Source organism: Nuphar pumila, chromosome 5 (assembly GCF_984573655.1).
Source record: "Nuphar pumila chromosome 5, dmNupPumi1.hap1.1, whole genome shotgun sequence".
Classification (NCBI taxonomy): Eukaryota; Viridiplantae; Streptophyta; class Magnoliopsida; order Nymphaeales; family Nymphaeaceae; genus Nuphar; species Nuphar pumila.
Window position 1 is genome coordinate 8,536,181 of NC_143253.1, and position 16,493 is coordinate 8,552,673.

At 36.5% G+C, this 16,493-nt stretch overlaps 1 protein-coding gene across 7 annotated transcripts in view; it reads right to left on the reverse strand.

Annotated features, from left to right (window-relative positions):
- Nucleotides 1-16,493, reverse strand: part of LOC149836674 (RNA helicase family protein) — a 307,604-nt gene that overhangs the window by 191,121 nt on the left and 99,990 nt on the right. For all 7 annotated transcript variants that reach the window (XR_016431827.1, XM_090005515.1, XM_090005514.1 and 4 more), the window contains one exon: nucleotides 5,826-5,891. Coding sequence is in view for 6 of the 7 variants with exons in the window: in XM_090005515.1 (XP_089861641.1) it covers nucleotides 5,826-5,891 (66 nt within the window). In the remaining variant the exon portion in view is untranslated. The remainder of the gene's footprint in view (nucleotides 1-5,825; nucleotides 5,892-16,493) is intronic.

Below are 16,493 nucleotides of genomic sequence, written 5' to 3' on the forward strand. Positions count from 1 at the left end.
GCTTCTCGTATCGTTTCCCGCTTTCGCTTCCTAGTTTGGCAACTTTCTAACAGTGAATATACATTCTAGATACGCTTTCTAACAATAGAGAAGGCCTCAATGTATAGGGTGACCCGCATAAGCTATGTTGTGCTAGGTCCTGCCAATGATGGAGCACCATGTCCTCAACGCGGTTGAGGTCAAATGTTCAAATGGCCAAATGGTACTCTCGTTCATGAAGAACTTCCACACCATGGAACATCGAGTATCCTGGAGTCTTTCAGTGCAAGTGACTCTCATAGGCTATGTCATGTCAGGTCTTGCCAATGTGGGAGCACCACGTTCTCAATGTGATCGAAGTCCCATAGACCAATGGTGTTCTCGTTAATGAAGAGATCCTACACCATGGACACGTCGAGCATTCTATAGTCTTTCAATTCAAGTGTATGTGCAAGTCTCCATCCACAATGTCAAGGCATTATATTGCCCCATCAGATGACATGAAGACATGGTGTGTTATGAACAAGCAAGCACAAAGTAGATGGTGTGAGCACGACGCATCATGCCGTCAAGTGCGGCACTCACCATTATTTGATTCAAGAAGACGACAAGGTGTAATCCCACTATATATCATGAGCCAACAAAGTTGATACTTCTAAATCTAAAACACAGACAAGAATCCGAAAAAAAATATGTTATACAAGCATGCAAAAACAGTGAGCAATTTAGATGAGAATGTCATTTTATAGCCACCAAGGTCTTCCAACATGCATGGGCAATATGGTTGTGTGTCTCGACTACATGATGTTTTAATCGAGGCACCCAACAGAAATGCTCATCACTGATGGATCATGCAATACCACACATTCATAGCTATTCCAAATTTTGCAGATCTAAAAAAAACAGGACTCCCCATTCTTAATATAGGTTCACCCTTGTCATGTCAAATCATTCAAGATCTCACTCCAAAATCTTTTATAACTAAGGAAATGAGAGAGATTTTTCACCTTAAAGCCCTCAAAAATAGATGAAAGTAGCAAACTTCATGGTTCTCAAATGAGTATAAATGATATGCAACAATATGCCCCGGTTCATTACAATAATGACAAATAGCACCCTTCCTATATCTACTATTATAGTTGTATCCACTATTATAGTTATTTTGTTTTACAAAGTGGGGAGGCCTATAAGCCTTTACATTGATACCCGGCCTAGCAACGGCCAAAACATCTTAACCTTTATTAGTCATGCTAAGGCGAGTTTCTTCTTGGCATACCTCAGCAAGAGCATCTTCAAGAGGTATAGCCTTAATCCTATAAAGAAGAGAGGACCTTGTTCAAATTTCGGTCTTAGACCATGAAGGAATTGGAAGAAGTGTTTTTTCATAATTTGTTCTCTTCTAAGCTCAATATCTTTAGGAGCCACCCATTTTGGCTCAAAAAGTATCAATTTGTCCCAAAGTAGAGATAAAACACTAAAATAATCATGGACACTCATGTACCCTTATTTAGTGATTCTAATCTTGTCTTGACAAAAGTATTGTCTAATAGGATCTTTTTGGGTATACATACCATTAAGAAAGAACCATGCTTCAATAGCTCTTCTAAACTTAGCAATGTTGGCACATATTTTTATGTCAAAATTGTTCATGAACCATGCCAAAATTTGAGCATGATTGTTTTTCCAATCTTCTACATTTATTTAGTGTTCATGGATAGCTTTAACTCGATCATCTCCTTCAAAGGTCTTCTCAACACCTTCTTCGATTTTGGTAAGCTTTAAAGAGGATTCAAGAGTAGTGTCCATTACGAATCCCCAAAGTTTTTTGCCTTTGAGGTGATTCTCCATGGCCATCCATTGAGCTTGAAGGAGAGCTCTACTCTTGATTCATGCTCCATGACAAAAAAGAAGCTCACATCGTGTAGTTGGATCCATTGAGTTTGAAGGAGAACTCTATCATGATCCATTCATTTCAATAATCGAAAACCAATCTCCTCTCACAAAATTGGCTTCTAGAATGAAGAGCACAAAAAGAGTCTCAAAGTCCTCACTATTGAAAATGTCAAATCTCACATCCAAAGCTCACAAAATGAATTAGAATGTGTTGTAATGAAATACAAGCTCACAAGAGAGATACCACAAGAGGCTAAAGAGAGATCTCAACCACACAATAATGAAGCGACTAATGGGCAAGATACAAAGAACCACAAAGTGTTAAGCACAAGATCACAATCAAGAACACATAAAATAAATAATAATGAATTTATCAAATGCTAAAAAGCATTAAAGAGGAGAAGGACTAACACCCTCTATTTATACACCAAAGGGGGCTCCCATAGAGCCGCTGGGAGCTCCCCAATTGTCAACGGTCATATTTATGACTGTTGGGGAGAGTCCCAATGGCTTTATGAAGAGACCAAAAGGCCCTAGGTCAAAAGAATAAAAGAAAAAGAAATAAAAATGTACAATAATCCCTAGTGGAGTATTCTAATTGCATATGACAAAAAGACCAAAATACCCTTGTGGGTTATGACAAATTACAAAAGTATATATATATATATACATACATTTTATCAAACATTTTAACATGTGTGGTGGTCAAAAATGACCCTTACAAGTGAAAGAGAAAAATGGTTGGACCTCTTAAAATTTTGAAAATATAGGTGTTGACAAAATAAGTTCTCTAACGTATCAACTATCATACAATACACCATATATCAAGGTATGATACACCCCATATCAGGGTGTATCATACAACACAGTATTGAATTAGGCAATACATTTGAAGCATGTTGACCTCCTTGCCCTCTCATGCTACAATGCTCTTCTTGTTGGGCCCCCTTTCTCCTTGTTCACAGAGACAAAATGTATGACTGGGGTAAACAGTAGATCACAAGAGAAAGGACTCACTAAGCTAGGGTCACTAACTAATATCGTAGGGACTCGCAAAAGAGTCCCGCTCACCAACGTCGACGCGACGCGGGTGCAGGTGCGGCACCCGGTACGGTCATTGTGACCCTGTGTGCAGTCAACGCACACCCAGTGTTATCTTCGTCCAAAATGGACTCGATCAACTTTGACCGAGTCCATTTTGGTCCATTGAAAAAAGGAACGGGGCTCAAGAATGGGTAGGAGTACCTCAAGCCCCCGCCCCCAAGGGGTACCATGAGCCCCCCTCATTAAAAAAAGAATAGGTACCTCAAGAATGGGCAAAGAGGGATGGAGCTCAAGAATGGGGTACCTCGAGAAGGGATAAAGGGTGGTGTTAAAAATTATATATATATATACCCTCCCACATCCCTACACCCAAGTTTTCTTAAAGTGTCGCATTGCCGCATCCATACCCACACCTATGTGACATAGACTAATACTAAGATAATAGAGAAGAATTGTCTTCTAGTAGTACCGTTATGTTTGGCCCAGCATTTATTGTTGCTAGAACTATGTGGTATGGTTCGACCAGAGTTACTAGAAACGCGCATGTACTAGGGGAAGTGCGCTTCCCCGAGACGTGCTTCGGAAGCGTGAAACGCGACGCTTCCGAAACGCGTGGGGAAGCGCATGAAAATATAGGAAGTGCATCCCCCTTTAAAGGGGTATGCGTCCCCCTTTAAAGGGAAGCACGTCCCCCTATAAAGGGGTACGTGTCCCCCGTTAAAGGGGTACGGGTACTCCTTTAAAGGGGGACGCGTTTTTTAAAATGTCAAGTTTGCCCCTTTTTTAAAAAAAAATTAACACGTGAAAAACAAAAAAATTAAAGAAAATTGTTTTTGAATAAGGGCAAAATGGACATCTTTAAAAAATCATAAAGATAAAAAAAAAAGAAACTTAGGGTTTTGGTTTTTTTCATCTCTCTCTCTCTCTCTCTCTCTCTCTCTCTCTCTCTCTCTCTCATTTTCGACCACCGGTGACCTCCTCCTCCATTGACATCCGACGATCGACGACGCCCTCCTCCATTGACATTCGACGACCGGCGACCTCCTCCGCTATTCACGTCCGACGACCGACGAGCTCTGCCACCGACGATGTCTTTGTTCAGGTACGCTCTCTTTTCTCGATTCTCTCTCCTCTGTCATTTCTCGTCCCTCCGTTGTTGCTGTTTGATTTTCTACAGAGTCTCGATCGAGCTTGATGCGTGTTTGGTTGGAAATGAATGGAAAGAAACCGATGGGTTTGATTGGATTTCAGCCGGCATGTTGGTGATGTTGTCACTGTGCGTTAGATACGTGGATTTTTAAGATGTCTTGGTGACATCGATCGATTGTTATCAACGAAGCAGGATTTCTGCGTCGATCGTTCACAGGGAGTCACTTTGCTCGCTGCGACGCTTGGTTAATAGCAAAGTCACAAATCTCGTTATTGGTATTTTCTCGACGATGAACGAAAATATTACAATAAATTGAAGAAATTTGTTTTTTTTTTTTTGGGGGGGGGGGGTCTATGTACATTTAAAACTTGAAAATGTATGAGAAAACACAATAAAAACATTAAAATATAAAAATGTAGATATCATGTTAATGATATTGCAACAAAAACCATGATATGTTCAAAATGTCTCATTTTTTGTGGAGGGATTGTATTTGTTTCTATAGATCTTGCGCTAAAATAGCGTGGCTTAAAAAATCCCGAGATATTTTTGTGAATATGGTTAATAGATATGAAGTGCATTGGGGATTTGGGGGGTTACTAGTTAATTGGGTGACCCCACACTATTGTGTGTACTCAGTTGAGCTAAGATTGGGCTTGCTTAGGTGCAGTGTTTTTTTCACTCTTCATTATCTTGTTGGGTCTGCAGTGTCACTTGCAATCTTGTTTTAATCAATTAACCAGGAGAAATGTCTAACTAGGGAATAATGTAGCCTAGGGAATTTGGATCATGTTGGTTGTGTTCATAATTTTCTTCTAAGTGGTCCCACGCTTCCCCGCTTCCTAAATTTTTGAAAGTGCCTCGCTTCCCGCTCTCGCTTCCCGTATCGCTTCCCGCTCTCGCTCCCGCTTCCTCGACTGGTAACTCTGGGTTCGACGACCTACTGTGATCAAACTATTTGGTCCTACTCATTATCAGTCGAAACAAGGATATTTCCAATAAGAAATATATCGAAGATTTAACTCCGGTCTACCAAATCTTGCATCTATCATATTTCTGCTATGGGGAATTTCTCTCACTTAATAAAAGTTTTGAACCCTTGGTGACTAATTAGTGGAATACCAGCCAATCTGAAACTTTTTTAAATGTGACACAATACGGATACATTCCTAAAATTAGCCTCAATGGTGTATCATATCACCCTTTTTAGCATTGTGTTTTATGTTATGCTATGACTTTTACAATATTGTTCCTAGTCATGTTCCTAACCAAAACAACAGCTTCCTCAACTTTGTCAATTGTCATAGCCACGTTTCTGTGAAATTCACTACCAAATGTACAAAACTGCCTACCTAGATCCGTAATCTTAGTGCGTCATCTTCAGTTCATATAAGTATATAACCATGCCTCCTTTTCAAAGAACATCAAACAAGTAACATATGATCCCGCATGGCAACTTAAGAAGTGCTCGTAAATTCAAACTCACTAAATGATCAAAGAGCATCTAAGAAGAAAAAGGTAATAAATACTAAGCATTTCAAAGCAACTAAAATCCACACGGATTGCAATTAAGATTCATAACATTGAAGAAATAGCATCAAACAAGCAGCACAAGATCATCACTTTGTTATTCCTCACACCAAGCACGTTTGAAACTTGTGCATGAATTGAAGTTGATTCAAAAAGGTTTTAAGGATAACAAACAAAACAATTACATGAACAAAAATAAACAAGCTACATACAAAACAAGGTAACTAACCAAAAGAGAGCGCTCATGAACTTCATCAACGATAACATGTGTAACATCAGATAAAAATTTATCACCCTGCAAAACCAAGGTATTTTAAAGAACATAATAAGTAGTCTCACAACATTCGTGTTGTAGCTAACAATGCACAAACAACCAAAATTCATGGACAAGACAATGTTCTCTCTGAAAAAAGATGAATGAACAACACAAACATTTCGCATAAGAATCGAAAACATTAAAATATTATCACTGAAAAAATGCTTAAACTTTTAACCTACTATAAATCAACGGAGTCATGTGCATCCACAGAATGACCTATTTCTCCATGTGCAGCATAATAGCTAACAAGGCTAACTGATCTAGTTTAATGAAATGAAAAGGAAGCTAAAATTAAATAACTATAAGCAAAAGTTATAAATGATCGAACATCACCATCTACAGTGAGAGCTATCAACCAGCTTGCATACCAGAAACAAATAAACAAAGACAGGATGTGCAGGTGTGTGCAAGTGCATAGATTAGATAGACACATTTACTTAATAAATCCCTAAACAACAGAAAGGCAAGGTCAAAAAATAGGACATTTGAAATCAAAAAGCAAAAGAATGAAACAACCATTTCAGTAAGAACAAAATTACTTTGAAAAAAAAGATGCTGATGATGATGATGATGATTACAACAACGAACAAGAAAGAAAGACAAGAAGGAAGCATAAGAGAAAAGGAGTTACCACTAGAATATATATAGAGAGAGAGAGAGAAATGGTTGTGTTGTGTAGGGGCAATATTAATGTTGTAAGTATTGTACTGTAACGTACGTACAATACATATAGTTACTATGAAAAATAACGATATGAAACACTCATACCGCGATACGAGTGTGTATCGTACGATACAACCTTGTATCGTACGATACACCTTCGGCGCATTTTAAAAAGGGCTGAATCGTAAAATTTTTTAGGTTTTAAAAACCTGTTGAGGGGCGACTCCCTCGATTGTATAGAGGCCATTAGAAGGATATTAATGCACCCTAGGAGTCGCGGGAGCGATTTGAGGGCCGATCCGTGTGCAAGGGAGAGGGCTTTTGCAGTTTGATTACGAGTGCATTTTCACTATTCTTCACTCAAGAGAGTGGTTAAGGTAAAAAATCCCTATTTTTTGCTTCTTATTGAGTTTTTTTTAAGGAAGATGACATCAAATGATCTGGCATGGCAATGGGGCACTCAAGTAATGAGTGAAAAACCGATTGAAAATCGAGTGCAACTATTGCCATACTATTTTTTCGACTAGTATCTCTCAATTGAAGCATCATTTAGTCGGGACACTTCTCAATGTTGCGGCCTGCACATCAAGGAATTTGTCGGATATTGTGAAATAGTAAGGACAATAATTATACACTGATTTGAGAGAAAAAAGACAAGAAAAAAAAATGAGTGAGGCAGAAACAGGGTATGTATAGCCCTGAGAAAACAAAGATGAGCTCCCTACTGATCTTCCAACCCCTAGCATAGCATCAGAAGTAGGAATTTCTGCAGCAAAAGGAAAATGTGTGGTTGGTGCTAGTAGTAGTAGTGTCGCGGGCATAAAAAAAAGAGGAGGAGGGAGTTCTTCGAGAAGAGGTAAAGCTAGAGGCTCTATTAGGAGCTTTTTCCCTCCTAGGACTACCCCTTCGGTGCAACCCAACATTCGTACTGCTATGACTCAACATTTAATCGAGCAGGCGAATGTCGCAGTTGAGAGATGGTTCTATGATGCTTGCATTTCTTTCAATGTGGATAATTCATTTCATTTTCAGGCCATGGAAGATGTCATAACCAGTATCAGGCCTGAATATAAAATGCCTTCATATCAAACTTTGAGAGAAAAAAAATTAAATACAAATATGAATGAGGTGAAGGCATATCGTGATTAGATGAGACAATCATGGAGAGAAACTAGGTGTAGCATCATGGTAGATGGATAAACAAACAAAAAGTCAAGGACCTTGATAAATTTTCTTTTTTATTGCCCCAAAAAACTATGTTTTTAAAGTCAATTGATCTATCTGATACGCTCAAGACAACAGATGTATTGCTCAGGGTATTTGATCAGGTTATAAAAGAGGTTCAACCTCAAAATATTGTTTAATTCATTACTGATAATGCAACAAATTTTAGGGCAGTAGGTAAAGAATTGACAGAAAATTATGGGTCAATCCTTTTGGACCCTGTGTGCTGCCCATTACATAGACTGCATGCTTGAGGACATCGACAGCATTGATGAGATAAATCACACAGTTGAATGTTGCCAAGAAGTTACTAAATTTATTTACAATCATGCATGAATTTTGAGCCTAATAAGAAAGAAAACTAGTGGTGTTGAGTTGATTCGGTGTGCAGCTACTAGATTTACTACGAATTTTTTGACAGTGCAAAGTCTAGTAATGAATAGAACTACACTAAAAAATGTTTTCATCAAATAAGTGGAATGCATATCCCCATTCACAAAAAAAACAAGAAAAAATCTAAATATTGTATTTAGAAGTGAATTCTGGGATTCATGCGTGAAGTTGTTGAGAATAACAATATTGTTGGTGAAGGTGTTAAAATGTATCTTTATTTATATATATATATATATATATATATAGAGAGAGAGAGAGAGAGACATATACATATATATCTCATATATATGTCTATGTATCTATATACATATATATATATATATATATATAATTCCTGTAATACCCACTAGGGGTAAAACAGTCTTTTCTCAGTTTCACACATATTCTTTTTGGATATGCTTTATTCATTTTTGTATTTCTTTATTTTTTCTTTTTAACTTTTTGTCTTTTAGGCATTAAGGGGCCACCATATAAACGTTGGGCCCCTCTAACGGTCAATAATATGACCGTAACGTCTATATGGGGGGGGCTCCTTAGGTCCTCATGAGTGTATAAATAAGGGGTTACCCCCTTTGTAAATCTATCCTTTTGTAAGGCTCTCTCACTCATTCAATAAAATCTTTCTTTATTTTTATGCCTTTGTGCATTTGTACTCTTTTATGAATGTTCATTTTGTACCTTTGTGCATATACTTCCTATTGAGAATCTAGTCCCTTTGTACACATAGCTTTTTTGAAGATATTTTTACAGAAGGTACTTCGATTGGTTGGCAGTGAAGACAAACCAGTTATAGGTTATCTCTATGAAGTCATGAATAAGGCAAAAGAGGTCATTAGAGATAAATTTGAATGGAAAAAAAAATTGTACACGCCTATATAGAACATCATTGATCATACGTGGATTGGGCAACTTCATCAACATCTTCATGTTGCAGCATATTATTTAAATATTGCATTTAGATACTCCCCTATATTTAAAATAAACAGAGAAATCAACAAGGGACTTTTAGATTGCATCGAAAGGTTGAACCCTGATTATGGCGTTCAAGATCAAATTCATAAATAAATGAAAATTTATGATATGGGGAGACCTGCAGCAGCGCAAAACTGTGTCATGATGTGTCTAGGTAATTTATTGTCTATTTTAATTTTAATTTCATATTGTTATTTAGGTATGATGTTTTATATTATTGTATCTATTATTGTCTTATTGATTTCTCATTTTGTTGTTTTTTTTTTCAGACATACGGTGGACTAGGTTTGGAAGTGATGTCCCAAATTTAAGAGCTTTTGTCATTCGCATTCTTAGTCAAACATATAGTGCAAGTGGATACGAGAGAAACCGGAGCGTCTTTGAGCAAATACATACAAAACGAAGGAATAGATTGAAGCACAAAATGCTCAATGACCTCACCTACGTTCGCTACAACTTACGACTGAGGCAAAGGTATATAACTTTGTAAAGTTTATTTATCATTTTCATGTGTTTATTTAATTTTTTTTATATCATACAAAATCCAACTAATTTTAATGTTTTCATATCTTTTTACTTTTTAGGTAACTAGAAAAGTTAGCGTCAAAGAGACACAAAGAGCAATTTAATCTCATTAGTTTGAAAATTTTTGATGTATTGGATGCATGGGTTGAAGAAGAAGCTGACATTTTGAATGAAGAGGAATTTCAGTGGATCAACGTGGAAGGAGCACAGGTAGGGATGCGTACGAGCTAAGCTAGAGCCGAGCTTGGAATGCTCAAGCTCGGCTCGCCCAGGTAAACGATGCTCAGGCTCAGCTCGAGCTCGGCCCGAGCCTAAACCACTGGTGTTCAGGCTCAGCTCGTGTCAAGCCTGGGACAAGCTTGGCTCGATTTGATAAACTCGTCCTAAGCGCAACGAACAGAGCTGGCCCGAGCTCCACTTGGTTCGTTAAGCTTAGTCTGGGAACAGAGAGAGAGAGAGAGAGGTGGCCTCGTGGGCATCGAACTTGGTTGTCGTTTAGTGCTGGTGATTGCTCATGGTTGGACACGACGATGGAAGATGGCGCTTTAGAAAAGATGCATAGAAGCCTCGGGAGTAGTCGTAGGTGTCTCTTGTGGACTGCTCACAAACCAAACCTCTTTCACCTCTCTTCTTCAACCCCTTCCTATTCGGTCATCATGGATTCAATAGGCTTCTATCTGCGTCAAAGTTGATTTGTGGGGCTTCCTCTCCAGTGATGGGTAGCTCGAGAATGTGGTTGACCATTGTCGTGGTCATCTCCGATTGCAGTCTGCTTCTCATGGCTTTGAACCGCAGAGGGCTTCTAGTGGGTGGCAGGGTCACCAAGAGGGACCCTCCTGAATCTTGGACACCATGAGGTCTCGAGACAGGGCACGACCCGAATCTGGGAGGGGGACTCGAGTTGGAGCGGGGTGGAGTTATATATATATATATAATGAGTCAAGCCTTATCGAGCCTACCGAGCCTTATCGAGCTCGATAGGCCAATCAAGCTCAGCTCATTTGCTCGGCCGAGCCTCAGAGCTTAGTTTAAGCTCGGCTCATTTATCGGCTGAGCCGAGCCCGAGCTAAGCTTTACTGAGTCAAGCCTGAGCTAGCTCGGCTCGTTGTGCATCCCTAAGCACTAGAGGTAGATGATGAAGAGCCCACGTACATTGGAGACGATATGATTGTCGAAGGAAGAGAAGAAGATAATGATGATGATGATGATTGATTGATGGTATATTTTTAAAAAACTTAGTTATTTAACTGTTAAGTATTCATAAACTTGGTTATTTTGTTTTTGTTTATATAATATAAAAGTATGAGTCTTGTGGCATGTTCTTAATTGCAAGATATTTAATATTTTGCATTATTCTTGTGAGATAGTTGATGTTTGATGATGTCTTATGCAGCTCATAGAGACATAAATGCTTCATATGTGATTTTATGGTTGTATTTTGTGTAATTCATCATTGTTTCATATGTCATGATTTTTTTTATAATTTTTGCTAATTTTTCCTGAATTTTTATGATTTTTTTATAATTTATGGAACATTTTTATTAAAAATTTATAATTTTTGACGATACGATGCGTATCTTATTTTGGGCCCGACCAATACGGAGGACGATACCATACTTACAAACCATTAGTGATAGATAACCATTCACTTCTCGATTTTTTTTCATAATGATTGTTTTCCAAAACTCATCTCATATAGTAATAACTCTTTTTCCATTGGAGGATTTCTTTTCTTGAATCACTTCATTTGTGACTTCTTCATTCTTTGAGAAAGAATAGTGCCGAGTGCAAACCTATCTTCCTCAAACCCATCCAACTAGATGGGAGAAGGATGACATCATCCTCCTGCTTATTTAGGACAGACGAAACATGCATCCATGGCACGTCTAGTTCACAACATAATAGGTGATCAAGGAGATGTGGCAAGCTGATGCCAAATTGTTCTACTTGTCTTTACCCATCTTCGAATTATCCTACCTGCCCTTCCCTGTCTTAGAACTGCTCTGTATACCCTGCCTGTCCCAAGTGACTAAACTGCCCTCAATGTAATTTTATTTTATTTTATTAAAGAAACAAACATTGAGGGCATTTTAGTCATTTTGTTAGAGTAAATAATGGTCAATTGAGTAATTTTAGGAACAAGTGTGCCTCTGAAACAAAGATGAGAAGACACAGTTAAATGTACAACAAAAAGTTGGGCAGTTTTTCGTAAATAGTTGTTAAATTCAATGGCTTTTTGTATTTTACCCTTTTTCCAGACTTCAGATTTTGTCTCCCTCTGTTCTAATCAATAGAAAATATCATTCTACAGTATTCTAAATACCCCTCATGTACCTGCCTTATCTTTTGACTTTACCTATTTAACCCATCATTTGTTAGAATGTGAATTTTTATATTCCTAAGTAGAAGTCCTCCTCAGACGAACATTTTCAAATCAGACCTTCATACAGACCCTCATTCACATGGATTACCAATGAATTTGCTCCTTAAATTTCAGAAAGGAACCAAAAGATAAAAAAACTGAGAAAGAACATCATATTTTCATATCGCATCTCAACAAATTAATAATTTGTTTTTCTCCTATGTTTACACTCTTATTGCATTCTTTTTGTATTTTATTTCTACTTTTGCTTGATCACATACTTTTCTCTTATAAACATGCATTTACAATTTTTAAATTGTTAGATCCATGTTGATTTTAACAGTAGTATGTGTCTTGTTAAAGAGTGCCATGCACATCGTGTCATTGTTCTCTTTCTACTTTATAGGGTATTTTTGCCTTTTACCCCTATTTTGCGTACTCTTGTTATTTCTTTCTTTTGTAAAGGCTATTTTTGTCAATGTATAAAAAGGAAGTTCCTTTTTGTTGTAAAACCTGTAAATTTTGGATATTATTAATAAATAAATAATTCATCTTTATCTTCGAGTTAGAAATGTGTTTCTATCGTTTAAATCTCATTTATTGGTGTTTAAATGCTCAAATACTCATTTCTGGCTAACAAGGGTAAAATTGGTATTTTTAAAACTATGTCAGATATTTAACAATCAATTATATTACTTTTGATCAAAAACATGTTTTTAAGAGTTTTGTAAAATATTGGTGTGATATCATTGAATTTTGGAATTTATTAGATGAATTGAGCAAGTTAAAAATCTCAATTTTTAACCAAGGGGCATTTTGGTTATTTTAATCAAAAGTACTATTTAAAATATTTAATATATGTTTTGCAGTAACCAAATTTGGTGAGATGGAGATATTGGTGTATGCATCGTTTTCTGCTCAGCATTTAATATTGGTGGTTCACCTTATCTTTCTGGATTTTGGGGGATTTAATATTTTTAGAGTTTTTGGCATTTTTGACCGCGCACCAAGTGTTTGGTGCATCGTTGCTTGAGCGGTCTTTGCGAATTTCAAAACCCCCCGGTCTTTTGGGTTTCGATTTGTTGTTCACATTATTAATGTAAGTTTTCTTAATTGAACTTATAGAGAGCATGTTTGGGCACTAATTGAGTAAGCATGATGTTGTTATGCTAAATACGTCACTGAATTACAAATACAAGTTGTGCGCACACACCGCACGTAGTTGTGGATATTTAGGGGTTTTATGGTTGCCTATTGATTTGAGTGCAGGATATACTAAAAATGTGATACTTACGCTAAGTATCAAAACAAATATAAGCCAATGTGCATTGAATGCAATGCAATGTGAAATGCAAATCGGGTAAATGCTCGTAGTAAGTACATGGTACAAATGCATCACCCAATAAATTTATTTTTATTGTATGAAACACTTTTCTGCTCACATACACCACTTAGTTGTGAATATCTAGGACTTTTATGATTGTAGATCGGAAATCAAGCTGAGCATGATTTGAATGTATGGGAATAGAAGTGATTTTCTTGTCATAGTTCGAAGATCATGCTCGTCATTATTTTAGATAGCGGAATATGGAGTGTGTTTGATGCAAGTACATGTTTGAGCATGCATTTGTGTGAATGAATATTGCATAAATTGATACGTTTGGCATGACCATATTGAATGCTAGTGTAAAATAATAATTGTGTAATCATGCACGAAATAGAATCATGTTCATGATAGGATTATATAAATACTGTTATGCATGGACAGATATGTCCCGTGCTCTCATGAACGAACCATGATTTGTGTGAATGCTATTAATATATGTATATATATATACTATGTGAGACATATTATGCATGAAATGCTTGCTTTGCATATTGATTCATGTGGTGAAACAATACATATATGACTTAAATCTTATGTGCATAACTCAAACTACGTAGGAGTTACATATGTTGAGGTTTAGGGGCTTTGTATTATGAAATGTATATGTTCACGTATGTATGCATAGAACTCATGTTTTGTTTACGCATGCTTCGAGGTTCAATTTACGAAATGCAATGTTCCTTGTGGCAATGATATGATGTGTAGGATAATATGCTTATGTATGATATGATTTAAATGCCACATGATATGAAATTATTAATGCATGCGATAAATGTTTAAGTTCAATAGTGAACTATGGTTCATAGAACCTTATTGGTTAAATGTGTAATTTTATGATTTAAGTGTCATATGAAGTGATGCATATTGATTGTATACATGTTTGTGCCCGTGTTGGTGGCTATTGACCCTGAGAGTGGTCAATTGTATTAATGCATGTATCACAATAGTTTTCACTGGATATGGTACCCGTTGAGGAACTGTTCTCAAATAATTCTCTGTAAGGATATGCATAACCTCATCAGGTAATTCGGCTAGAGCGGTAAGTCTTTGTGAAAAAGTGCATTGTCCAAGAGCGGGTAGCTCACGAAGACGGTATGTTCCTATGAGGAAGTGCATTGTCCAAGACCAGGCAAATCATCCGTCTAGGGCGGTAACTCCTTGTGAGATTGTACATTTTCCAAACTAGGCGATCTGACGTAGATCTTGTGAATATTGATATGATTAAATGAAATGTTATGATGAATTGTGATGATCTTTTGAGTTGATTGAGATAGCTAGTTATGAATCTATAGATTTGTCTTTTCTGTTGTAGCATGATTATATACTGAACTCAGATATGAGAATCAGATCCTTATTGATTTTAGATCTTGATATGAGATTATAATTGTGATGCTTATATTAGCGTATAAGTGAATGATACATCACGCTTACAAATAACTAGTTTTGACTTATTAGGTGAATGATACATCACGCCTACATAGTTTCATTGCAAATGATTGCATTATGATTGTTTGAGTGAATATATCACACATATTTATCATGATTGATGTGTATCATGAATATCTAACTAAATTATTTAGAAGGTAAGTGTGTGTTTCACGCTGGAATGGTCAAATGTGATTTGACTTATTGTTTATAAAAATTATGAATGCATATGAAAATGATGCAATGATCTGAATGTCTTAAATGCATATATATATATGCGATGACTTGTATGACTTGAATACATATAGATTATGCTTTATTATATGAGTTAAGGTTGAATAGAATATTAAGTGATGAAATGTTTTTAAATGCTTTATGTTCGCATGCTTGAAATGAATGACTCATAGGACATTGTTCCCTTGTTTATCACTTGACGATTGATGAATAATATATCATGTCTTTACATTTAAATGCTTGATATGTTTTCTTTAAGTTTGAGTTTGGGTTGTTTTACCAGACTTTAGTGAGTCTTACCCTGTTTTATGGGAGACAAGTAATGGAGGTAAAGTATGATGAGTAGTTGGAGCGAAGGACTGATCGAGCTGCATCCTCGAGGGTTCAGTCTTACCTTGCGATCTTGGTACACATGATCTTTTCGTTTTAAGTACTTGATCATGTAGAGACTGAACTATTGTTTTTATACTCTGATTTGAAATAAAATTAAAACTCTTCATATTTCAATCTTATATTGTACGTGGTTTGAAATGTGTATATCCCGTACATTTTGATTTGATTATTATCATTAGTGTAACCCCGCCCAAAGTCTTAACTGTTTTTTAAAATCGTTTTCGCATTATAAGATTTGATTAACTTATACTTATAAAAAAAAAATGGTCTCGAAATTTCAATATTTGAAGAATAATTAAGGTTAAAAATTTTGAGATGTTACATTGGTATAGTCGGCTAAGGAATGAAGGCATTGAGGTTTTCCATTGCCTCTTCTCTTTTCTCTCTTCTTAACCTTCTGCTTTCCTATCATTTTTCTCATTATTTTTTCATAAAAATAACAGAATTATAGCCCCAACCATTTAAGATGGTATCAGATCAACAAATCAAGCTTTAGGAGGAGGATAGGGAAGTCAACCCTTTGTAGCTGACATCAGCAACTAGTAGAACAAGTGAGAGCTTTGTTGCAAACTTAATTGTGGGTCCTTTTGTATTTGATTGAGGCTGATTTCACATCTTGGTGAAGGTATGAGAGTAACAACAGGGTGAGTTACAAGGGAAAACAACTATGTTGAAGCTCTTTTTGTTGTTGTACGTAGAATTACAAGTTCTAGGGTGATAGATTTGGGGCCTAAAATGGAAGAAATTTTGTCTTTCATCTAAGATGGGCAATGTGAACAAAAACCTCATTGCTACTAGAAAGAGAAGGAGCTCCAATAAGAGTAGTTCACTAGGTTTTGGTATGAAGAACAAATTTGGAGTTATAGGGGTGTAAATGAAAGAGTGATAAAACATTAAACTGAAGACAATATGGAGAAGTGGGTCTATATAAAAAAGCCTCAAGTATCTGGAGTGACTTGTCAAGAAGAAATTAGTAGAGTGGGAGCTTCCAGTTATGTTA